The sequence below is a fragment of the Melitaea cinxia genome, chromosome 14, assembly GCF_905220565.1.
Source record: "Melitaea cinxia chromosome 14, ilMelCinx1.1, whole genome shotgun sequence".
In the NCBI taxonomy this organism is placed as follows: Eukaryota; Metazoa; Arthropoda; class Insecta; order Lepidoptera; family Nymphalidae; genus Melitaea; species Melitaea cinxia.
In genome coordinates this window covers 15,322,139-15,349,476 of record NC_059407.1, presented here as the reverse complement: position 1 = coordinate 15,349,476, position 27,338 = coordinate 15,322,139, and the positions used below count along the sequence as shown (strand labels likewise).

General features: G+C 32.9%; 1 protein-coding gene across 2 annotated transcripts in view; it reads right to left on the bottom strand.

Moving 5' to 3' along the window:
- Positions 1 to 1,653: 1,653 nt before the first annotated feature.
- Positions 1,654 to 27,338, bottom strand: part of LOC123659955 (ubiquitin-conjugating enzyme E2 W) — a 35,339-nt gene continuing 9,654 nt past the window's right edge. The window contains exons 3-6 of one of the 2 annotated variants that reach the window (XM_045595111.1): positions 25,998 to 26,100; positions 5,041 to 5,196; positions 3,798 to 3,873; positions 1,654 to 2,500 (exon numbers count right to left, since the gene is read on the bottom strand). In XM_045595111.1, the coding sequence (XP_045451067.1) occupies positions 2,487 to 2,500; positions 3,798 to 3,873; positions 5,041 to 5,196; positions 25,998 to 26,100 (349 nt within the window). In that variant the 3' untranslated portion in view covers positions 1,654 to 2,486. The remainder of the gene's footprint in view (positions 2,501 to 3,797; positions 3,874 to 5,040; positions 5,197 to 25,997; positions 26,101 to 27,338) is intronic. The other variant, XM_045595112.1, reaches the window with a different exon arrangement.

The following is a 27,338-nucleotide window of genomic DNA, read 5'->3' as shown; positions in this document are numbered from 1 at the left end:
ATATATAATTATGTTATAGTAACTGTATTATAGTATTTAAAAAAAATGCAAAGGTCATTTAAAAGCAAGTTTTATATTTGCATTTTATGTAATTTTCGTAAGCATTACATTATTAATTAATTGACACACACCGTTCCAGATTATTGCAGTGTTTATTATTATATCATATACATATGGAATTTCTTTCAAAAATCATACTACACCAGAATATAAAAAAAGAAGTCACAGATAATATTTTTTAAATTATTTTTAAAAATATATAATTGTATAGGTACTTGTTATCACAACTGTTCAAGCGGGAAAAGTTGGTTTCGCAAATTAATTTCAAGTAAATGAAGTTTTATTTAATTAAATTCTTAGATAGATAGAAAAGAAAAAGAAGAAGAAGAAGCTTAGATAATGACATGTTTACACTTTAGTTTTATTCCAGAAATCATATATCAATCAATTTTATATAAAATAAAACAAGTGTAAACTCATCTTTACAATTAAATATTGCATAAACATGTATGAGAAATACAAAGAAAAAAAAAAAACAATACAATAGGAATAAAAAAATAAAATATTTTTATTTTATTAATAACTATGTAATAGGGTACAATGCATTTAGAATAAAATAAAAAATACGGACGAATAATTCAGTTTGCCGCCTAAAATTATAACCTAAACGTCAAAAAGGACTAGTTTCAAGACATTGCATCTTTTAAATTTAGTACCATGTGAACAAAGAAGAACGCATAAATATTGTTTATAAACGAATCAAATAACGCCATCTATCGGAACCTTATTCAGTTCCGATAGATGGCGTTATTAGAAAACGTCGTCATCTATTGGAACCCGAGAAAAGTAACGAGGTCATTCGTTCAGTAAATTTTACTCCTCATATTTTTTCATAACGGGTATAATAATTCTTAGAGTAAACTCAGAAAAAAAAATCATAAAGTTAATGTAACATATGAAGTTAACATATGAAAGTGACATGGCCTTTGTGAACTAATATAGCTGATAAGCGATAGTTGCGCCTTTGTTTAGACGACAAAATAGCTAAATTGTTTTACACATATATTTTTATTTATTGGGCTTTCATTACGTCACAAATACATAGCTACAAGATCGCAAATTGCTAAAACGCTGGCACATTATTGCATGACGTCATCCAAAATAAAAGTGTTTTCACACTATGTAACGTAAACGAAATAATAAATCACTAATCCAAATTATTAAGATATTTTAAAGTTGTTACTTTATGAAAAGAATATTACAGAAAAATTAGAAATATTAAGAATAAAAGTACTATAGCAATTTTTGAAGTATTATCGATAAGAATAATATAATAAAAAAATAAGAAAAAATACAATTATAATTATGAAAGTTATTTTTGACGTAAACTTGTGGAGGCCTATGTCCAGCAGTGGACTGTATAGGCTGTAATGATATGAAAGTAACAAATAAAACTAAATAATTTAATAACTTTTAGGTTATTAAATGACCAAAAAATATGAATTGACATATAAAAACTGGCCGACTAGTAACGCTAATGGCTAATTATTTGTGATTCGTTACGAAATGACATCATCAAAATGGCGGTCCAGCGCATTAACAATTTACGGTAGTAAATTCATCTTTATATTACGAAACAATAAAACAAATACGTTATTCAAGGCTAATAATTTATTAATGCTTTATTAATTTGTTATCCTATCAATCTACTATATAACTACACGGCCTGGCTCCGCTATATAGCGAAATCGATACATACATATAGCATACAATAGTACATAATAATGGTCAATCTAGTCTGGTCATAATAATTCTCGATCCCTCCGAACATTTTCATATCTTTTAAAGTACATATATAATAATTTTGATACAGCTTAAGGGTACAATGACTTGATACCTTAGAACAGTGAGTATGACAGAAGTGCTATGAACGCAGTGCGTTGAATGAAAAATGTTAATACTTTTTATTTTACTCACATTTTTGTAAGCTCTCTATTCTTAGGTATAATTAGTTTTTGATATTGACTCAAATACTGTATAATAAAAAGAATTTGATCAATTATATTTAAGAGTAAAATAGAGCATAAACGTTACACAACTGAAAAAGTATGTACTTAACAGTAACTCATTAAAAGCTACCAAAATGTCCTTGAAAAAATAATATAATCTCGTACATTCTTTAATAAAATTTATTACACTGAAATATAACCTAACAATGAAACACTAGACAGAGAAACTTTAACTTTATATTGCAAAAAAAAAAACAAAAATTAAATATAATCTATGACACGCACAGATAAAATAGGACTACAAATAATAAAATAGAACCAGACGGGAACACTAGCACAGTAAACACAGCTGATTCAATCCGCACCATTGTCAGTCGTCACTCACTTGTATATACATATGTTATCATACTGCATCGATATAACACTTATCACATTATTTGATTTATCGTCCGTGCTCGATATAGCCGCGATGCGCTGTTAGACTGAGTCATCTGGAAATTAAAAAAAAAACATGTATATACATAACAACCATAAAGGATAGCAACATTGAGATCACCATAAGTGATCAGGCCTTTGCATACTTATAACAACGTTTTAATAAGTAAATAAAATAAAAGACGAATATGAGGAAGGGGTATAGACTAAATAACATCAAGCTGAGGCTAATACCGCTACAAACAAGCCAACATTTGCTAGACAAACACCAGTTTTTTTTTGTTTCGTAAGAATAAAGCCCTAGACAGAAGATAGTAATCAATATTTTATAATCGCGTAGCTGTAATCATGAGTGGTATCAAAACTAAACACAGACAAAGTTGCGAGCGATGTCGAGTTGTGTTACACGAATTTAACGTGTCTATCTATCTCTCTAGACTAGAGAATATTACAGCAATTCGACATATCGTAGAAAGCAGTTCCTAAGATAATATGTCAATAGCTGCTAATTACTACAGCAATTATAATTGAATCTACAGGTTTAATAAGCTTATTGTAGTAGAAAAAATATTAATCTTCTAATATATAAAATTCTCGTGTCATGGTGTTAAACATTGAACTCCTCCGAAACGGCTCGACCGATTTTAATAAAATTTTTTGGGCATATCGGGTAGCTCTGAGAATCGGCCAACATCTATTTTTCATACCCCTAAGTTAAAGGGGGGGGGGGGTTTAAGGATGTTAATAACATATATGGCTAAACAACGTTTGCGGGGTCAGCTAGTAATAAGACAAATGTGTTGAAATAAATGGGTGTTTTTTCTTTAATCAGAAAATACATAAGTTGTCGTGGTATTTATTTCTTGGAGGAGACGATAATTTAAACTTATTTTAAAATTTGTAATCTTTAATATAAATCAACAGATATAAAAATCTTTTATCATAAGATATGACCGGGCATTGGCTTTATGTAAATTCATCTATTGCGGTGTTAATATACGTAATAGACTAAACATCAAAGATTTATATAAAAAAATGCAACTAGTTTGCCAAACTAGCGTACTGCCCACATGGTAAGCAGATACCGTAGCCGATAGACGCCTGTAACACAAGAAGCATCGCAAGCGTGTTGATGACCCTATCCCCAATCCCCCCAGGAGCCCTTTATCTTACTCACACAGGAACACAGCTTTATTTGATAGCAGTGTTATTTAGCTGTGATCTTCTGTAAGGTTCTGTTACTTTCCAAGATGGACTGATTTGAATTTTGAGCAACCAATTTCTTGTTGGAGATAATCTCAATTACAAAAAAATATAATGAACAATAAGTGTACAAAACGAACATGAACATACCGTGGTACCACCATTTCGTTTTCTTAGGATTTTTGTTGCATGTTTTCACGTAAAACGAATTATCCGGTGGTCGTTTCTGAAAAAGTTAAAACACAAATAAAATAATCATAATAGCATATATAATTCATTTCAGCCATTCACAGTTCACTGCTGTACATAGGCCTCCTAAATTCCCGCTAGACATTATGGCGCGAACTCGTGTGTTTCGGTTATAGTCACCACGCTGGACAGGCGGGTTGGTGACTGCAGGGCTGACTTTGTCGCACCGTTGTATTACCAATTATTGTACCTGGAAACTACAAAACTACTAGCTAAAAATCTAACAGTTTACTTCTGTATATAATGCTGGCTAATGGTTAAGGAATTAAAAAAAAGTCAATGATGGGAAAGAGAAGGCGGAAGGAATGGGGAAGAGAAGTGATGATGGTTGCCAGATGTTTCCCTTTTTTATGCTTGGCATTATTATTTTCAGTCATTGTGGCCAGGATCTATCTTCCGACTTAGACTCGTCCGACAAGAAAACACCATCGATAATGGCCTGCTAGCTTCGTTGATCGTAAATAAATTACATACGACGATGCTATATTGAGTAAATTTACCCCCATCATTCAAAGTCTGGTAGTGGTTAGATAAGTCAATTACCAACGACTGGGGTTGATTTCAATAACACAGTAATAATAACGATCTTTTAAGAGTCTAAAAGATTACTGTTCAAATTAATAAATAAAGTAATGAATTTGTTTATATATTTACTGTGAGAGTTGTAAATGATTTTGTTTAGTGTTTATCTCCTATATTATATATATTGTATATTTATGTTAGAGTAAAGAAGTTATACTTCGTTGGGCGCGTTAAGGAAAAAATTATAAGAGTAAATTTTTACGATGCGCGCGCACACCGTCACAAAAAACTGACACTCTGAAGTTAGCTAGCCAACAAAGTATAACTTCTTACGTGCGTATTATAAGAACACACACACTTTTTTATATATTTTTATATCTATTACGTCGATTTAATTTACATGCATGTTTGTATACTTGTATATGAATGTTAATTATACCTGTTTGTTGCCACAACTCCACGCCACCCTTACTCTTTTTCATTTTATTTCTAAACACCTTTCTTGAACAAGATGTCTCTTTTATGTATATTTTTTGTTCATTCTTGCACACTGATTCTATGTTACCAGTTTTTTTTTTGTCAATGTAAAACAATATCAGTACAGTATAGTATTGTAACTCACCTTTTCTTTACAGCTACTAAGCATGGATACTATAGATAAGCAGACTGATTGCACGGAGAGCGCCGGCGACCAGTCGTCCGTCAGTATGGAGAGGCAGATGTGGCCGTTAGAGTACACGTGAGGATGCACTGGTATATTGTTACCGATGAACGTTACCTGCGGACCAATTGTTTATCGTATGATAATAATATAATATGATAGATTAATTTGAAGTGTTTTAGGTAACAGCCGATTGATATGACAATCTATATACCTACTTTTTTACTTATGCATTCTACTACTGTGCCTGATACTATTACTACAAATCTAATAAGTTTACTTGAACGCGCGAAACTCAAGAAGCACCAGTAGGGTACAAAATACAACAATCTTTTAGGATGCGATAGTCCATTTATTCAGAAAAATTATAGGCAGCATAAAATGACTTTGGACTTTGGGACTAATAGGAGCAGAGCATCAATGAAAAATGTTGCAAAAATGGCGCAAATGCAAAAAATATATTCCTTTTGATAGAATAACATGAGATTTTATACAAAGTAACGGGCAACAGCTATTTTCAGCTTCAAATTTTTATTACTATTGTATTGTATTTGATTATTATTACATGTACAAAGTTCGTTCGTATTCGCTTCACAACGAACCGAACCTTGAATTGATGAAGGTAAATTAAGATTCCTACGTACATAAAAACTTCAACATAAATAAAAATCATCAAGTGAAGAAATCATTGCTTCGTTTCTTGAGATATAAATAAAAATATATATGCACCTATAGCATATTTCATTCAGGTATAACAATAAACCTACAGTTACTTATACTTTTAAACTTTTCGCTACTTATTTAGTAGAAGAAAATGTTGTGCTATAAATGCTTAAAAATATTAAAACCTGTAATTCAATAAATTTGATTAGATTCCAAAGCGGTCATTAGACAAATTTCTTGGGTTGATAGTTCATTCGCGTTAGAAAATAGTTCTTATCTGCTGTTACTCAGTTCAGCAACGCCCATTGATCAATTAACTTGTTATAAATTAGAACACCGTGTTCATATTGACTACATGAAGTCAGACTGACAAAGTAGTTACATGGAGAAAGGGACCTATGCCTTGCTGAATCAACCAATCGATCAATCACTCTTCAGATATTCAACACTAACTAATATATTGAAAACTTAACTCAATTATTTATGATTTTTTTTATAAAAAAAAAAAAATTAGGAGCAATGACGTATGCTTATAAACAAAAATCTATATAGAACAGAAGCGAGTGTTAAAGACCTAGAAATTATAAAAAGCTAGATGCAAATATACACGTATTATGCTACATTTGTAAAACAATGAAGGTTAATTAGATGTCGTAGTACTTAATTAAATTTTCTTATTATTATTAATTAATCTAAGTACAAGAACTACAAACAGAAATAGCATCGAACACATTTGCAGGCTCTTAAATATACGTGCTAATTTTGATATTAAAAAATTTTAATACTGTAAATTAGAATATAAAAATAAATCGCAGAAATGTATGTTTCTAAGCGCATAAATTACGAGTGACAGCGAAAAATTTCACTTTTTTTTTGTATTAGTTATTGTCAGGACAAGATTTTTCGTAATAATAAAAAAAAACACTAAAAATAAAATAAAATTAGTCCAAAATTTTGTATTATACGTGTTACCTCGGAACTTTTTACTGGGTGGACCGATTTCGATGATTCTTTTTTTTAATCGAAAGGTGGTGCTATTCATGTGGTGCCATTTAAATTTAATTGAAACTTGACAAGTGGTTTTCAAGTTGTATTTAAGAATGCGTATTTACTCGACTATTTTTTCGTCGACCTACGTTGTATTACTCGTCGATATAAATGAAGTCGTGTTTTTTCGTTTACTAGCAAACAATTATTTTTATTTTAAAACAGCACGCTAAATAACCTATCACAAACAAAAAACTATTATACAGTAAGTTAAGTAAGTTAGTTAGTCATTCATGTCACTTCTAACTTACTCATTGTTCTGTTGCGAGTGACACTTACGTGTCTACTGTATAGCCAGTCGACAGTGACATAATGAAGGGCGCTTTGAATACCAGATGTATCGACAATGAGGAAGAAACACTGCAGTCGTTTGCTGAATCGATTAATAAAGTAGAAACTCAATCAATGTTTTACAATTTATTTTTTATTTTGATAGCGAAGCACTTTGTGTAGAGTTGTTATTTAAATAATGTATGAGATACATTACAGCCTATATCGATGTTAGTTAATTTTCTTGCAACTATTTAAAATCAAGAATTTCTTCATTAAGTAGGTACAAATGCATCTTAAAATGTAATTTTGCAAAGCATACAATACATATTATTGATTTAATTATAGTTACATGTGAAGTGAAATGACCTATTCGGAATATTCTATATTATATTTTATAGATTCTGACTGAGAATTGACAACATAAAATTAGCCAAAAAAGTCCTAGTGAAAAAACCAATTACAATTAATACAAATTACAATATATATATATATATATGCATAACGTATGGTTTGCAGACAGTTTTTCGAGCGGACGTATGGTGTGGGGACATTTGTATACTTTGGAGACTGGTTTCAAAGTATCTTTATATTAAGCGTATGGTTTGGGGACAGTTTATAGGGAAGTATAATTTGAGGACTGTCCTCAAAGTATCTTTATATTAAGCGTATGGTTTGGGGTCAGTTTATAGGGAAGTATAATTTGCGGACTGTCCTCAAATTATCTCTTCTACTTGAAAACCTGGAAGGTATAGTTTGGAAACATTTTTATTCACATATAAAGTATACTATAAGTCGCACTCAACAATATACATAACAAGATAGTTTCTATTACCACCACGGATTTTATCTTAGACATACACTCCACTAATATTTTATCAATAAACAATATGTATTTTCAATAAAAGACTTTAATAGATATAGCATATAGGGATAGAGTAGATAGAAATATTATGATTACGTCCGACAATCGCGTTGGCATTAAAAACACTCACGGTGTATTATATTCTTCTTCTTGCTAGTGCTTGTGTGAGTAAGGAACGCAAAAAAGTTTTGTATAAAAAAATTAGCGTTAGGAGTCGCCCATATTTAGATTTTCCAAATTATTTTTTTCTTGTTGCCAATAGTTTTCTGGGCGAAAGCTAACTCTAAAAATGTAAAAAAAAAACTCCAAAGCCAAAACGTGGTATGTTCGCAATTATTCGTGTTTTCGGCTCAAGGACATTGAAAATTTATTACAGTTTGAGATTCGCGATTTCCATATACTTATATGCATAAGTATAGGCATAACGTATGTTTTGCCGACAGTTTTTCGAGCGGACGTATGGTTAGGGGACATTTGTATACTTTGGAGTCTGGTTTTAAAACAGTCAGTCAGTCTTCAAAAACTAGAAATATTGCCTATTTTTAACCGACTCCCAAAAAGGAGGAGGTTCTCAATTCGACTGTATTTTTTTTATGTATGTTACATCAGAACTTTTGACCGGGTGGACCGATTTTGACATTTTTTTTTAAATCGAAAAGTGGTGTGTGTCAATCAAAATTTATTTGAGATCTTACAACTACTTTTCGAGCTATATCTAATAATGCGTTTTTACTTGACGCTACTTTCGTCGACCTACGTTGTATTATACTGCATAACTTTTTACTGGATGTACCAATTTTGATTATTCTTTTTTTGTTGGAAAGGAGATATCTCTAATTTAGTACCATGATAAGGAAACTAGGACCTGATGATGGAATCCCAGAGAAATCGAGAGAAACTTTCGAAAATCCGTATAACGTTTTACTGGGTGTACTATTTTGATAATTTTTAATTTAATCGAGAGCTGATGTTTATCGTGTGGTCACATATAAATTTTATCGAGATCTGATAACTAATTTTTGAGTAATCTTTGATAACGCGTAGTTACCTAAGTTGTATTACTTGTCGATGTAATTGAAATTGGTTTTTTTTTCGTTTGCGAGCAAATACAATTATTTTATACATTTTCAGACACTCATTAAAAAATTATGCGTATTTACAAAAAACCGGAATACAGAGGCATGGCTGAAGGTTTTTTAGTAACATAAAAATGGCATGTTTTGGGGAGGAAATAGTCGACTACGAAATTCTGTTTTGGTCAATAATTATCTACCTACCTAAAACGGTCTGAGCTGCAGTTATCCCTTTCTTGTCTCGGGGTGCGGCGACGGCATACAGCGAGACAGTTACATTTTATTCAAATACCTATTTTTCAGAAGTCTTTCAAGTACTCTTTCCTATTAAGAGTATGATTCGGGGACTGTCCTTAAATTATCTCTACTATTCGAATACAATCTGGAGTCATTATTGTACACATTTAACTGTTGCTCATGATATTTAAGAGCCATTTCACAAAAATCGGTAATAATCCGCGAAATTGTAATATTTTGACGTGGTCAATCTCAGTGTTGGATGCAATAATGTAATTTATATTCTTGAAATATAATAGAACAACCTTTGTTGTAGTCGATAGTCAGATTAGAATTTTGATTTATATTATGTATGTGGAATATAATTTTACTAGAACAAATTTTTATTCCATTTGTATCTCTATTAATCGATAAAAAAAAATTTAAAGCTACGAATATTTTCCAAATAAGTACAATTTTAAAGCGATATTTTTCTTAGAAAACTAAGAAATTTTAACGAACTATCTTCATCAAAGTAAACTTTCATCATTAACGAATAAGGTACCTGCGAGTAATAAGAGCCGGCGTATTGCAAGGGCCACTACTCCAAAAATACACTTCCAAAGTATTTATAAGATGGCCCTTGCGCACACATATAAAGAACCAATAGGAAAGCTTAATTTCATTGCCACGTGATAGCACGATCCGCCATCTTGTCAGTAGCCAAGAAACTGTCCGAACAGTTGGTCGACTTCACCCGTTAGTAAAAATCTCTCCATAAACTTTATAAATTGTGTGTAAAATAGTCTGCTGTTTGTAATTTTTTTCTGTATTATAGTAAAAAGTAATCATAAGAGTTGACTAATCAAGGTAAGTTTAATCGCTTTATTGACAATTAACAATTTTACAAAGAAAAGCCTAAAAATCACTCTCATGGTCTGATAAGGGCCACTTAGGTGGTCGGTAAATAGAGCCCCTGGCCGGCCCTTATTAAACTAGTGGAATAATATTTTTTTAGACATTTGCATAACCTTTTTCTACATTTCCCATAATATATTTTTTAAGCGTTGCTCATTACTTCATTACTTACAATGCCTATATAATGTAATAATTAAAAACTTAAGTGAAACATTTAAATACTTAACCCAATAAATAATTGCAAGTTTTATTTATTTCATCTGTATTTGCTTTGCTTGAGCTTATTTATTTCCTTTTTAGAATATTGAATTGAGCTAATTATGGAACCTCCTTCAAAAAAACGTCGAGGACTTTGGTCACTTCAACAATTACGAGCTGCAATGACTGCAGTTCAAGACGGACTGATGTCGCAGCGTGCTGCAGCTGCATATTATTCTATACCCAGAAGAACTTTGGTAAACCATTTAAAATCTGGAAAAGTCGAAAAACAAATAGGGCGACGTACGATTTTAACACCAGAACAAGAAAATGATTTGGCGTTAAGGATTAAAAGACTTGCCTCCATAGGATTTCCTTTAACGCCTAATGTTATTCGCCATCAAGCTTTTCTATTTTGCGATCAACAGAAAATTCCTAACAATTTTAATCAAACTTCAAAGCTAGCTGGTAAAGATTGGTTAAAATTATTTTTAAAAAGACATCCCGATATATCAAAGCGCAAGGTTCAAATCTTAAACCCAGGACGAGCGCAGAAACTAAATAAGCACATTGTTATGCAGCATTTTACTGAATATAAGAAAATTTACGACGAACTGGAGATAGGGCGACATCCGCAGCGCTTATATAATATGGATGAAAAAGGCTGCCGTCTCACGATTCATAACCAGCCAGTAGTATTGGCACAAAAAGGTATTAAAAGAGTCCATATGGTTGCACCAGAGCATGCAGAGAATGTTACTGTGGCTATATGTGTAAATGCTTTAGGCAATCCAATACCGCCAATGATATTATTCAAAGGTAAAAGGTTAAAGCCTGAGTTTAATGACAATTTGCCTGCAGGATCACTTGTGAAAATGGCAAAGAAAGGCAGTATGACTTCATCATTATTTGTAGATTTCATACATCACTTGGGAAAATATAAAGCCGCTGGAACGTGTCTTCTTGTATTTGATGGCGCTTCATGTCACTTAGATTATAGTATTGTTGAAGCAGCCGACCATCACGATATTGTATTATATTGCTTGCCGTCAAATACTACGCACGAGCTCCAGCCGCTGGATAAAAGTGTAAACAAATCATTCGAACATCACTGGGACAAAGAAACCTTACTTCATTTATACCAAAACCCTGAAAAAAAAATAACCAAAGCACGATTCAACTCCATTTTTAGTAGGGTTTGGTCAAATGTATGACATTTGAAAATATAGTAAGCGGATTCAGAGCTACAGGGTTGTATCCTTTGAATCCAGATGCAATACCACAAGAAGCCTACGCACCTTCTATATTGACTGAAAAACAAATAGAACCAGACAACGTAACGACAGAAAACATTCAATCGTTGCAAAGACCTTTAGAAGCCTGTCCTAGTTCAATAAATTTAGCAAAGACATCACAAAATCTTGCTGATGATCGTCCACATTCTGAGAAGACAGTTTTTGATCAAAATAGTAATATGCCTTTGGAAAATTCGCCAACTCCTGGTCCTAGTGGTATAAATTACCGGCATGTAGTGAAAAGTCCCGATGTTAGTAGTTTAGATTCTGACATGACCTTTTTTGACGATCATTACTCATATTCACCATCTTTGTTACATCAGAATGACTTTTCACCCGCTTTAACTACGACAGCGGTAAAAACACGTTTAGTTGATTACAGCTCATCTGATTCTGATCTTGCAAATTCAAACTCACTAACAGAACTAAGCCAGCATGCTGCATCGATAAGAAGACTAATAATTGATAGCTCTGAATCTGATACTTTTATTGCAGAATCACTTGTTCCGCGACAAAATTTTACGCCTCAAAATATCCGTGATGTATACAGTTCCTTTGTTGATGAAAATGTAAATCCAATATCAAGGCAAGAACAAACTCCCAAGAAGAATACAGCATATACTGACTTCTACAGTATAAGAGAAGTACGTGATGGCTCTACAACAGAAAGTGATTCTGAAGACAACTTGCCACTATCGATAATAAAAGCCAAAAAAGTCATAATGTCTCCATTTCAGGAGCTGATACCGACGCCGAATTTAGCTGTGGTGAAACAAAATAAGCCAAGACGTAAGGCTATCAGTTATAAAGCACGGATTGCAACCAAATATTTGTTTGCTGAAAAAGTTAATGAAAAACACCAACGTGAGAAAAAAACAAATAATGAACTGCCACAGCAGGTAAAGGTAAGGACGAAAGGATGTCCAAAAACATTTCGTCCTATTAGAAGAAATAAAGAAAAGAAACAATTTAAAGGACAGGAATTAAAAAATAGAAAACAGAAACGGACACTAAATGACACTTTTGACAAATGGTACTGTCATGCTTGTAATACAGAGAGTTTTAAAGACATGCGACAGTGTCCAATATGTCAAAAATGGTTTCATGAAGAATGCGTGGGCCTGACAAAAGATGATATTGATTTTCAATGCCCTATGTGCAATTAGCTGATCAAAGCTGTAAAATAAAGCATAAAGATAAAACTGATTTCTACTGTATTTTATAATGATTGATCTCATTAGTGTAATAAGGGCCACATTTTTTTGTACAAAAAAAAAAGTTTTAGTTTTATTTGTTTTTATTAAAGCTTTTGATATTGTTACGCGCTAATTCTTCTTAAATATATTTAATATTTTTTATTTTATTTTCGTAATGCTTTTTAATGCGAATTTTTGTTACTTTATTCTAATAAGGGCCATCGATATATTTTTGATTAGTTAGAATTCATCTAGAGCGTGATTTGGAAAGAAAGTGATAAATGATAATTAGTGGAAACAAGAAAATATAATAATAGTACTGATATAAGTGAAAAAAAAATTATTTAAATTTGGCCCTTTTTAAACCACCAGGGTTTATTAAGGACCACACAGAGGGTTTTTAAAAAACTGATTTGTAGACGAAAATTATAATAGTAATCCAAAACATTGTACTTGGTTTGATTAATAATAAAAAAAATATTTCTCTGATGTCTTGTTTTTTGTTCTCAACGTTTAAATATTTAAAATATTAAGTGTTGAATTAAGGTGGCTCTTATTTGCCGCAGGGACCTTACAAAAAATAATAATTAAAAGATGTAATCATTTTTAATACAGTTTATATTAAATAATAAAAATACAGTATATATTACCACGCATCAAGCCTAGTAAATCAGTCGAGCGCTAGCGCTCTTTAAGGTCTACGTCAAATTCTGCGCAGCCGTCTCTTTCGCTCACACGCGCCAAGCGCCTGTTGTTATAGCGGATAAACCGCATTTGATACTTTCATAATAAAATAAACATATTACGAAAATGACTGTAAAATAATATAATGATAATTTCTGTAGACAAAGGTATCATTTAATTTTCTTTTCTCACATTATCAATACAAATAGGCATTTCAATCTCTTTGTCTTGTGGCGGTGTCGATGTTATAAAATGCTATTTTATTCATATCGTAAATATTAGATTCATTCGTAAACTGAAAAAACTAAATCAATTTTAAAAAAAAACTATTTCATAAAATTGATTTTTTAACCGACTTCCAAAAAAAGAAGAGATTCTCAATTCGACTGTATTTTTTTTTTAATGTATGTTACATCAGAACTTTTGACCGTGTGGACCGATTTCGACAATTTTTTTTAATCGAAAGGTGGTGTGTGCCAATTGGTCCCATTTAAATTTATTTGAGATCTAACAACTACTTTTCGAGTTATGTCTAATAATGCGTTTTTACTTGACGCTATTTTCGAAAATCTCGAAATAACTTTTTACTGGGTGTACCGATTTTGATAACTTTTAATTTAATCATAAGCTGATGTTTATTATGTGGTCACATTTAAATTTTATCGAGATATGATAACTACTTTTTGAGTAATCTTTGATAACGCGTGACTATTTTTTCGTCGATCTACATTGTATTACTTGTCGATGTAATTGAAGTTGGTTTTTTTTTTCGTTTGCCTACAAACACAATTATTTCACGACGTATTGACGTCGTTTAAAACTTATAAAAAATTATCTGCACTCAACAATAAGCCAGGAAAGATTAACAAATTTAGCAACAATATCCATAGAGAAAGAAATATTGGACCATATAGACAAACACGAAACTACTAGGTCCCCGGACAGACTTCGTTCTGTCAAAAGTTAATACTAAATAAAAGTAAAAATACTAAGTAAAAGAAGAAGAAGTAATTTTGTTTTTATACCATTTAAACTTTCCGTGGACCTTATGGAACATATAATACAAAAAAAGTAGCCGAATTGGTCGAGCCATTCTCGAGCTATAACGCTAAGCAACACTTATTTTTATTTGTATCATCATCATCGTCATCATGATTTCAGCCTATTGCAGTCCACTGTTGGACATAGGCCTCCACAAGTTCGAGCTAAAAATGGCTCGAGCTCATGTGTGTTGCCCATAGTGATCACGCTGGGCAGGCGGGTTGGTGACCGTGTATAGATATCGCAAATAGAAAAGCGAGAAGAGTGGAAATAATATAATTTAAGTATGTTTATATTCTTACATATTTTACTCTTGTTTTTTTTTTAAACATAGCATACCTAATAGTAAATTTAGCATTATTATACAAAAGTCAACTATTTTGTTATTCATGTCTTAGTAGATATACAATTACATATAACACCACAAATAAGTATGTAAAAATTTAATCCGTGTTTTATTTATCGCAGTAATTGGCAAGCGGAAGCAAAATAGTTTTACACATTTAGGAAAATATTATCTAAGTATATATGAAACTGGAAAAATTTATTTCGGTCAAAATTAACAAATCTAAAAAAAATAAGTTTAAATATGAAGTGTCGTGAAATAATTGTGTTTGTAGGCAAACGAAAAAAAAAACCAACTTCAATTACATCGACAAGTAATACAATGTAGATCGACGAAAAAATAGTCACGCGTTATCAAAGATTACTCAAAAAGTAGTTATCATATCTCGATAAAATTTAAATGTGACCACATAATAAACATCAGCTTATGATTAAATTAAAAGTTATCAAAATCGGTACACCCAGTAAAAAGTTATTTCGAGATTTTCGAAAATAGCGTCAAGTAAAAACGCATTATTAGATATAACTCGAAAAGTAGTTGTTGGATCTCAAATAAATTTAAATGGGACCAATTGACACACACCACCTTTCAATTAAAAAAAAAATTCTCGAAATCAGTCCACCCGGTCAAAAGTTCTGATGTAACATACCATTCTTATATTATAATGAGGATAATTATGATTATGTTGATAAAATATAAGATGTATATTTTAGAGACAGTTCCCAAAGTATACTCATATATACCTATATACATATTACAGTATATTGTGGGGACAGTCGCATTGTATGCGATATTTTGATTGTGCGAGACTGATGACCTGTAATACAGGTATTTTATTCCTAGCATAGGCATCAGACTCGCGTCAACATTGACGAGGTTCGGAAAAAAAGTATATTTGTTATACGGTGAATAATTTTGTCTTCAAATCTGTATATCTGTGGTTTCAGTTAGATTTTCGTTGTAAATTAGATAAAAAAGCCATCTGATTTTGATTTATTTTATATGTTTTAATAGAATATGTTTTATATTATTTTGTGATACATTTTGTGATGTCTAGAAATTATCAATGAATAAAAACTTCGATACGTAGTTAAGTATGTGTGTGTAAGTAGTTTAAATAATTTGTGTTTGAATTGTAAATAATAAAAAAGCATGCTACAAAGCAGCTACAAATAGCTGTGATCACCGTGATATTTAAAAACTTTAATTTTATTTGTAAAGAATCAAATTGTAATTAAATAAATAAATAAATAATAAAATAAATTTTGATGAGTCCTCAAACCATACTTATAGTACATGATTGCTGATAAAATATAAGATGTATATTTTAGAGACAGTTCCCAAAGTATACCATATTTTGATGAGTCCTCAAACCATCGTTATAGTATATGAATTGTTATATAATCGAAAATATTTGTTCATACGTTAACATATGAACATATGTTAATTATGAGGCTTGTCTTAAGAGTATATTAACAAAATCACAATGTGGCCCAAAGCATACGTTAGACATATATATATATCTCGTTTATTGTATATGTATATATATATATATATATATATATATACATATACAATAAACGAGTATGCTTTTAGACCACACGACTGAAGTAAAAACTTTCTATCTTCAGTAACTTCACCCTCTTAACTCCCGTTCGCCTCGCCCGATTACACTTTTCGTAACGATCTCGTCACGTATTCACCAGCTTACTCCCCAAGTCAAGCGTGCGTAAGGAAGTTTTACTTCAATAATAACAGTTTTAACGAGGTAAGACACAGGAGGAAATACCTTGCGCAAAACATGAAGCAGCTCGACTAGTACCCAAACCTACGCTTCAGCCTGTAATATCCCACTACTGGGCCATAGGGCCATAGGGCATAGGCCTCTTTCCTCATGTAGGAGAAGGATCCTAAACCTGATTACAGCTAAATAACATTGCTATCAAGTAGCGCTGTGTCCGTGGCGTGTATGGTGGCCAGGGCTCACGGTGAGAGTCAGGGGTAGGGTCGGCAACGCGCTGGCTTCCTGTGTAGGCGTTCATAAGCTACGTTATCCGTTTACTATCAGGTGTACTGTACGCTTGTTGTCATCGGTGTAATAAAAAAACTCGTACTAATATGAGTTGCGTGTTATCGATAGTCATGGATGAGCATTTTGAACAAGTTTCATATTAACATTTTATGGTTGCAAATAAAGTACCATAAATCTTTAATGATAATGCTTATCTACTACCCCCACGCGTTTTGCCTCAGGATCATGGAAAAAAAATGCCTCACACTTAATGACGTGCAACGTAGAATGACAATCTTGTCTATGGTCCTATAATATAAACCCGAAGAAGAAGAATTTTAAAATAGCCAGATCACGACAAATATATATATGACGTATACCAACATCATTAATAGTCATTTGCGGATATTGATCCAAGCAAACAGTTGAAGGACCGCTTCTTCCTACCTTCTAAGATAACTCAATGAAGATAGAATCTTCATAGTAAAAAAATGTAAAACAAATTATTATGTATTATTTTACTGTAAACACGGACACCGCTATTTGTGTTAGAGCGTGAAGAAGCAGCGATATAAACCCGAGGACGTGTGAATTGTCACGACTGCCGTGTCAATATGAAACAAGGGCATAAAATGCAGCTGCTTGAAGAAATAATATGACGTTATGAAAAAATAATATGCAGGTGTTTTCACAAATAAATTTATTATTATTATTATTGTTATAATTGCTTTAATTAGTCATCAATTGCGTCAAGCTTAGCTTAAGTGTAGTCGATAAAGCTGGCACGCGATGTTTATTTTTAAAAATTGATTTTATTGCGTTATATTGAGTTGAAGCATGAGAGATAGATTCTACGCAGCATAGCTAACAAGGCAGGTTACTATGAGGACGGAAAGGCACAGTAGCCATTGTATTATTTAGGACTACATTTGATGGTACGATTTTATTTTTGTGTTACCCTCTCAGTTACGGGTTTCTGTAAAGAACTCACTATAGATGGCACCACGGTTCGCTTAAACCGAATATAAAAATCATCATATCAAAAATTTCGATCTAGCGGGTACACCGGTCCATAGCTTAATTGGCTAGAGCGCCGACACGGTCAGTCGGAGACGCGGGTTAATCTCCGCTGGAGCGATCAGTTTTTGATATGATATTCAAAAAAAAAAGTTTAAATTTGATCGTATTTTAGGGAGAATTAGAAAAATAAGCTCGATCATATATCTTCTTCCTGCTTAAATGAATCCCTTTTGAGTGGTAAGCGTAATAAGAAATTTCTTTCTGCGTCTCGATGTTTCCCCTTGTGCATCTCTCCGCCGTATACCAAAAAACACTCAAAACTTTCGATCCTGATCACAGACACTCAATATCAATCCTTATCATAGTTTAGGATTTTCCGTTAACACCCTGTATAGCAGTGTCAAATGAAAAGTGGTACTTTTCAGGTCGTTACAGAAAATACATATTTAATGCGCTACAGACGACTGTTTACCGTTTTTTATTAAGTGTACTTGGGTGTTTTACACGGGTATTTGCTTAGTCGGATAGACGTCATCGTTTTCAAGATCGTAATCGGATTAGCTGACATAACATGCGTGTGACTATATGGGCGTTCAATTAATCAGGGTTACATATAACTTTCATGTTACATCAAAATAATTCTTAATCTACGTATATAATTAAAAAAGAATCGATATATAGGTATTGCTTTTTTTATCTAACTAGATCGGCAAACAAGCGACAGCTGACAAAAATATAATCACACCACGGTCGAGTTGAGTAACCTCCTCGTTTTTTGAAGTCGGTTAAAAATAGTAAATACGCAGTATTAGAGATAAATAAAGTACTCGTTAGATATCGATCAAATTTAAACTTGATCATGTGACAAACACCACCTTTCAGATAAGAAAAGAATTCGGAAGAACGGTCCACCCAGTCAAGAGTTCTGAGGTAACATACATTTTAATAATTGTGTTTGCTCGCAAACGAAAAAAAAACCGACTTCAATTACATCGAAGAGTAATACAACGTAGATCGACGAAAAAATAATCAAGTAACTACGCGTTATCAAAGATTACTCACAAAGTAGTTATCAGATCTCGATAAAATTTATATGTAACCACATGATAAACATCAGCTTTTGATTAAATTAAAAAATATGAAAATCGGTACATCCAATAAAAAGTTATTGCGGATTTTCGAGAGTTTCCCTCGATTTCTCTGGGATTCCATCATCAGATCCTGGTTTCCTTATCATGGTACAAAACTAGGGATATCCCCTTTCCAACAAAAAAAGAATTATCAAAATCGGTACATCCAGTAAAAAGTTATGCGGTATAATAAAACGTAGGTCGACGAAAAAAGCGTCAAGTAAAAACGCATTACTAGATATAACTCGAAAAGTAGTTGTTAGATCTCAAATAAATTTAAATGGGACCAATTGGCACACACCACCTTTCGATTAAAACAAAATTTGTCGAAATCAGTCTACCCGGTCAAAAGTTCTGATGTAACATACATAAAAAAAAAAATACAGTCGAATTGAGAACCTCCTCCTTTTTTGGAGGTCGGTTAAAAAAATCAACCCAGTTGAGAACATCCTCCTTTTTTGAACTCAATTAAAAATTAGGAAAATAATGTTAATTTGAATTTTATGCGTAGTCAGTTCACAAGACAGTACAAAGTCAGTTGAGTCAGCTAGTCTATACTAATATTATAAAGAGGAACGATTTGATTGTTTGTTTGTTTGCATTGAATAGGCTCCGAAACTACTGAACCGATTTCAAAAATTCTTTCACCGTTGAGAAGCTACACTATCCGCGGGCGACATAGGCTATAATTTTAAAACATAGTGGAATTGTTTTTTGGTTAATACCCGAGCGAAGCCGGGGCGGGATGCTAGTATTTAATTTTTTTTTTGTGTCACTAGGTCGCCAAACAAGCGTACGGCTCACCTGATGGTAAGCGATTATCGTAGCTTATAGACACCTGCAATATCAGAAGCATCGCAAGCGCGTTGCCGACCCAATCCCCAATCCCCCCAGGATCTCTGGTCACCTTACTCACCAACAGGAACACAATACTGCTTGAAACAGTATTATTTTGCTGTGATCTTCTCTGTAAGGTCGAGGTACTACCCCAGTCGGGCTGCTCCATATTTTGAGCAGGAAATTCCTGCTGCGCCCTACCTCAGTTAATAAAATCATTTTCCTCTCACACATAAAACCTTTATATCGTAATGCTGCACTACCCGACTAGAAAAAAGGTCAGGCTCAACCAGATCATGTATCTGGACCGGATCAGGATAGAATGAGGCATGCCAGATCCGTCAAGCTCTATCAGGACCAGGTCTGTTCCAGACAAGGATAGCCTGATTTAAAATATAATCAAGTATGGTAAGGTATACTGGATCAGGACCCGGTCCGGTCCAGATCAGGATAGCCTGATGTAAAATATAATCAAGTATGGTAAGGCAGACTGGATCAGGACCCAACCCGGTCCAGGTCAGGATAGCCTGATGTAAAATATAATCAAGTATGGTAAGGCATACTGGATCAGGACCCGGTCCGGTCCAGATCAGGATAGCCTGAAAGAAATTACGCGAACTGAGCCTGAATCACGCTATTAAAGTTTTTAAGCGCACTTAGTATATATACAGTTATCAGGACAGTCTAGCAGGGAGTCCATTTCTACACAGTGTAACAGTCGTAAGTAATAGGAAATAGTTAATTAGTAGTTAATAATTAGAAGTTACTAAATAAAATTTAATTAATAATAATAATTAATTAATAACATAAAAATAAATAAAAATACTTAATATTTAAAGTAAAAACATAAATAAATAATACATTGGAAAAACCAAACGGAAATAAATATCATAATAATTATGTTAAGTAACATATTTATAATATCAATTCGCTTTATTTATTTTTTGTTAAACAATTTTTTCAAGAGTATACGTTCGTGTTTTTTAAAAGGACTGAGCCGAACCGGCTGATCAGGATGAGATGAGATTTCCTGACCTGGACCCGATCAGGAAATTTCATCTCATCCTGATCAGGTCCAGACCAATCATCTGCGTTACATACCTTATCTAGTCCTGATCAGGCATGCCTGGTCCGGTCCTTCTAAGGAAGACGAAAAAATTTCTACTCGGGTATAACCATGTCTAATTCTTCAATATCGATTGTAAACGTGTCGATGACTAGTGGTCTAACCAGTTAATTGTTTGATATAAATTTTCATAATTGGAGTATACATGTTTTTATTTTTAAATACTAACAAAGGCAACAAGATCGCATCCAAATAATACACCACTCGTAGTGTAAGTTGTGTTAAGGACGCTATCACATTTTTCCACAAATATCAGTGTTTTTCACGTACCATTTTAATTAATTAGGAGTCACCCTGAGAGGATATTTTGGTTTCAAATGAAAGATAATATATTCATCTCCGAGTGAGACCATAAAAATTCTATAGCCCCATACAAACTTTTCACACAAATACAGTTTAACCATCACAGAAATCGCAAAAAATTAAAAAAAGACGGGTCTGAATAGGAACCATTATATCTAAATACACTGCACTAAGAAAAATAACTACACTAAGAAATTGTTGCTTCTTTAGTCCTCTATGCGTAGCGCTAGATATTTTATATAAAAATAAATAATATTTCCATTTATGAGAAAAATAAGAAACGCTCTCAAATTTCTTCATACATTTTTTACAAGTGAACCATCGTCGTTCGTCATTCCGCGCCGAAACGCGCTCATGGAAGCACGGCTGTATCGCTTCAGTGCAAGTAATAATTACGTAAAAAATGAGTTCCTTGTGTGTACTGTGCTTGGACGAAATTGATACTTCACAATCGATTGTCTTCGCTATGCATCTGGTTTATATATAATAATCAATAGTAATAAGTAATCTTCGCAATTTGTCTTCTTTTCAACCGACTCCAAAAAAAGGAGGAGGTTACTCAATTCGACCGTATATATATATTTTTTTTAATGTATGTTCGGAGATAACGTTTTCGTTTATGAACCGATTTTGATAATTCTTTTTTTTTTTTGTTGGAAAGGAGATATCCCTAGTTTGGTACCATGATAAGGAAACTGGGATCTGACGATGGGATCCCAGAGAAATCGAGGAAAACTTTCAAAAATCGTACGGGTGACTAGTAAATTTAATCATGTTTTCATTAAGTACTATAAAGCACTACTATTTAATAAAGGTCTGGAGTCGATCTGATGACGGAGAAGAAAGATAGTCGAGGGAATTCTTCAACAAATTATAGCAATTACCTGGTGTTTGAACTTAATTCGTTTCTATCGATGAGAACTTTGCACCTATATGAGTTACAAGTGCCATTACAGTGTGATGATGGAGACGAAAGATAATAAAGGGAACTTTTCAACGATTTATAGCAATTACCTGCTGTGTGGTCATCTGTGTCGCAGGACCAGGTTTGATGATGGAGCCCATAAACACTCGAGGGAATTTCTCAACAATTTACAGCAGTTACCTTTTGCTGTTTGACGACCGCTTTGATATAATGGTGCATGTGCCGTGTCAGCGGCGCCTAAACACCGACGGTCGCGGGTTCAATTCCCGCTCGGAGTAGATATTTATGTTTATACTAATATTTATTTTTGGTCTAGTTGTTAATCCTTGTGGTTCTCCCAACCAACCTAGCCTCAGAGAACACGCTAGGCTGTCAGTCCCGGTTGTTATTACGTACACCTGATAGCGAACTTTACTCATAGTATGTCGACGCGTTAGCGCAGCGGTCACAGCACTGGCTGTTGCGCTGGCGTTAGTGGGTTCAATCTCCGCGCAGGACAGACATTTGTATTGGCCATATAAGATGTTTATCATGATCTGGGTGTTTGTGCTTGTGTATTGTAATATTTTATAATATTGAAGTCGGTGCCAAGTAAATACTACAACAACCTGACTACAATAACAAATACAAACAACACACACAAAAAACAAGTACAAAAAATATTATTAAATATTGATATAAAACAATAACAGAATAATAACAGTATTCAAACTAATTTATAGTCAATGAAAAATCATTTCTGATTAACTAAATCAAAATACGAATTACTTTGTACTAAGTAAATTTATTTTTCACTTTTTAGTTTCCTGTTTGAAGTCGTTTTTTTTTTTGTTAAAAATTATTTTATTTTAAATTTACATTCATCATCATCATCATTGTTCCGTTTGCAGAGTTATAAAATAAATAAATTTCTAAAATAAAAGTAGCCTAAGTTACTCCTTATTGCATAAGGTATATCCCAGTGAAAGTACCGTCAAAATCGGTCCACCCGTTTCAGAGATTAGCCGGAAGATACAGACAGACAGACAGACAAAAATTGGAAAAATGTTATTTTGGTATATGGACCGTGTATACATCCGTATGCATTTAGTAAAAAGCAGTATTTTAATATAACAAAAGGACACTCCAATTTTATTTATTTGTATAGATTGTTTACGTAAAATGTTATGTTTATATTATTATAATGTTAAAACTATAATTATATAACTTAAAATTGTATGTGATTTTGAATTATAAAAATAGGCGTATTATTATCTATTATATTTTATTGTATAGTACGACGAACGAGTAGTAGATACCCTGACGCCTTAAGACATCGTCATAAACAGAGTAAGGGAGAGGTTCCGTGAATAGTAGGTAACAGTAACTTGGTAACAGTTACCAAGTTCGACTTTAAACTTACAACTAAATTTACTAATCAATACCAGTAAAATTAAAAATTAATACTTTCAAGTACCAAGATTAGTTACGTCGGTACAAAATCGAGCAGAAAGCGGTATCAATGTGTGCGTACGTGTAATGTTATTGTGTTGCGATTTAAATACCTAAACTTGAGCGAGTTAAAAATGTGATAGCGTCCTTAATGCCATGAGTATGACAGTCATTGCGCCTGCGTAAGGTCAGGGGTGAGATCGGCAGCACACTTAAATGATCAATGCGAATTACTCAAAATTTATTTTATACTTTATTGCTAGATACAATACAAAAAAAAAAAAAAAAAAAATATTCAAAATTATTAATTATTACTCAAAATTATTCATACTACATTTGTATTTTATTAAATCGTTGGGTTATCACAATCGATAGTTTTACTGTTGCCACCACGCCTGTCGATTTACGTAGATTAACAACAACACTGAATAAATAATTATGTTTGCTACAAACGAAAAAAAGCCGAGTTCAATTACATCGACAAGTTATACAACGAAGTAGACGAAAAAAATAACAAACATTATCATGATACCACTCTTGGGATATCTCCTTTCCAACAAAAAAAAAACAAAAAAAAGAATCAGCAAAATCGGTTCATAACCGACGAAGTTATCCGCGAACACGTCGAATTGAGAAAACTCCTCCTTTTTTGAAGTCGGTTAAAAATTACGGGCACTAGATCGATGTAAATAACTTGTTTGAAATTACCAAAGATTTTTATACCAATAGTGGGGCAGATAAGCGTATGTTTCGCTTGATAGTAAATGATTTTACCGTTGCCTGTGAATGCCAGCAACATCAACTAAAATGTGACCAAATACTGCTTTATTCGACTGTTTTTTTATTATTATATTTTTTATATAAAGCTTACAAATGGTATGTATTATATGTTGTTTTACTTAATTCTACTTATTTGACGAAAGGCACAATCTGCTTTGTATATTATTTATGGTATTTTTTTCATCGAACATTAGCATTCAGCCTCTAACATCCCACTGCTGGGCTTAGGCCTCTTTCTCGATTTAGGAGAAGGATTGGAGCTAAATCCACCACGCTGCTCCACTGCGGGTCGGCGAATATGTTCCCTACTATGAGTAACGATCGCTATCAGGTATTTATGATAACAACCGGGACAGACAGCTAAACGTGCTCTCCGAGGTACGGCGGGAAATTTATATGTAAATTATATAAATACAAATATCAATCGCGAGCGGGAATCGAACCCTTGCGGATTCCAGAGCCCGCAAAGCAGAGCGGCTGTTTATCGAACAACGCCACCACAATCAGCGAAGTCAGTCGCTAGTGCCAAATGAACGTACGTTTCATTAATACACGTGCATATTCAAGAGCGTCGGAAGAATATTACTTTCGTGCGGTTGCTGATTCATTTATCGAAAATATCGACACGCAACTGAAAATTGGCGAGTCGTATTTACAATCAGTACGTAGTAGTACTACTATAATTTACACGAACACTGTTTTAGTCTATTTATAGACCGAGGAAAATGAAACGGAACGACGTTATTAGATCAAAGATCAACATTTTTTTTTTGGTTTACAGTATGATACCAGTAAACTTTGAAGAATTTATATAAATACTTCTTAGGGTTGTACATATTTATAATGAACATGTAATATGTCAAATTGTACAGAAAATTTAAAATATTTAACGATATCTTTGGACTGTGTAAGTAATAACTGAAGTCAAAATTGTAAGTTTCTTCGTTTTTTTTTTGAAGTGCAACCTCTTTGGAATCGTTGTGATTTAAAAAAAAAAAAGAATTTAAGAAAAGAATGAGATAAAATATGTTACTGATCAAAACGCGTAAGCGACGCGTTCTGTATGGCGCTTACGACCTTTATCACGAGACCGTAATCACTATCGATAGAATAAATCGCAACGGGCTACCTTACTACGACTTTTCAAACGTTTCACTTCTGCCGTGTGTGAATTGAACACTTATTTTTTGTATCTTGACACGTCGCATAACTGAGTTGATATTACGAATCAAGACACCGATTAATATCGTTCTTATTATAAAGAAAATTTTATAACTAAATCTATGGTAAGTTAATTAAGGCATTACAAAAACCAGAAATCTTTGACATTGGGTCAAAAATAACTTAAAAATCTGAAATGTAAAGAAAACTTAAAACTTTAGGCTAATCTTGCTAAGCTAATATTGTAGCGTTTTTTAATTTATCTTAAATGCGTAAAAAAAACTAAAATGCATATACAGCTAGTAAATGAATAAACGAATTCTTTACGTAATAGTAGAATTTAAATGAAAAATAGACAAAAAAGAAAAAAACAGTTGATTACCTCTGGCGAGTCGAAGGGGTATTTATTTGTAAATTTGAACTGGAGCACGAATTTTTCACCTTCGTACAGCGTTCCGGGCACTCCTTCCATGTGAACTGTCCATCTGAAAGTTTCGTACGTCATTATCAAGGAAAAAATTACGAATATTTTTTTTAAGTAAAACTTCTTTACGTACGCTTGATTTGGGGAGTTAAGCTGGCGAATGTGCGACGAGAGCGTTACGGAAAGTGTGATCGGGCGAGGCGAACGGAAGTTGAGAGGGAGATATAAGTTAGTGAAGATATAAAGAGAGAGAGAGTTACGTTCCGTATATTACTGTAGGGGCAACTAAAGAAGTTTTACTTCAGTCGTGTGGTGTGTGCACACTACAATTTTTTTTACAAACAGAAGAAAATAAAGATAATTTTATACACTTATTTAAAACTAGCTGACCCCGCAAACGTTGTTTTGCCATAACACAAAATTTCAAATATTTTTCTCAATTCAACAACTGTCGGGACAAACTGATATTAAAATAGAATAATATTTAATATTAGATGCTGCGATAGTAGCGCAGTCTACCGGATCCAATGTAAAACATTCCAAAATTAACAACTACTTATAAATGAAAAATTAGTTAAATTAACCAGTCCATTGGACCAAATTGTGAATCTAAACCATCCTCGAATCCCCTTGAACTTACAAAAAAAATTTCAGCAAAATCGGTCCAGCCGTCTAGGAGGAGTTCAGTGGCATACACACGCGCACAAGAAAAAAAAAAGAATTTTATAATAATTAGAAGCTTATTTACTGCCGTGATTAGTTAAGAGGCAGTACTACAGTTTTTCACTGCAGGCCTATGTAAAATATTGATATGCTACTACATTTATTTGATGATTACAATTGTATATTAACATTTTTAAACCTATTTAGTTAAATGTTTATCAATATTATCCAAATAATATTATAAATGCAAAATTTTGTGAAAATGTGTTGTTGTATGTTTGGTACTCTTTCGCGCAAAAACTACTGGACCGATTTTAGTGAAATGCGGTACGTAGATAGCTAAAGATCTAGAATAAATAACACATAGGCTAATTTTTATTCCGACATCGAGTGAACCCGGTTAACACAGCTAGTAAAACAAAATTTTGAGCTCAATTTTATCAAGGTTCTATAATACTTTACCTGCTGTCTTTTACTTAAACACAACAATCCATACTTATATTATAAAAGCCGATGAGTCTGTCAGACAGCATAAACTCGCAAGTAAATATTTTGATGTGTATAAAAATAAACATCTTGCAGCGTACTATACAAATATAAAGTTTTATTTATACAGCGACAATATTAGCTCGCACG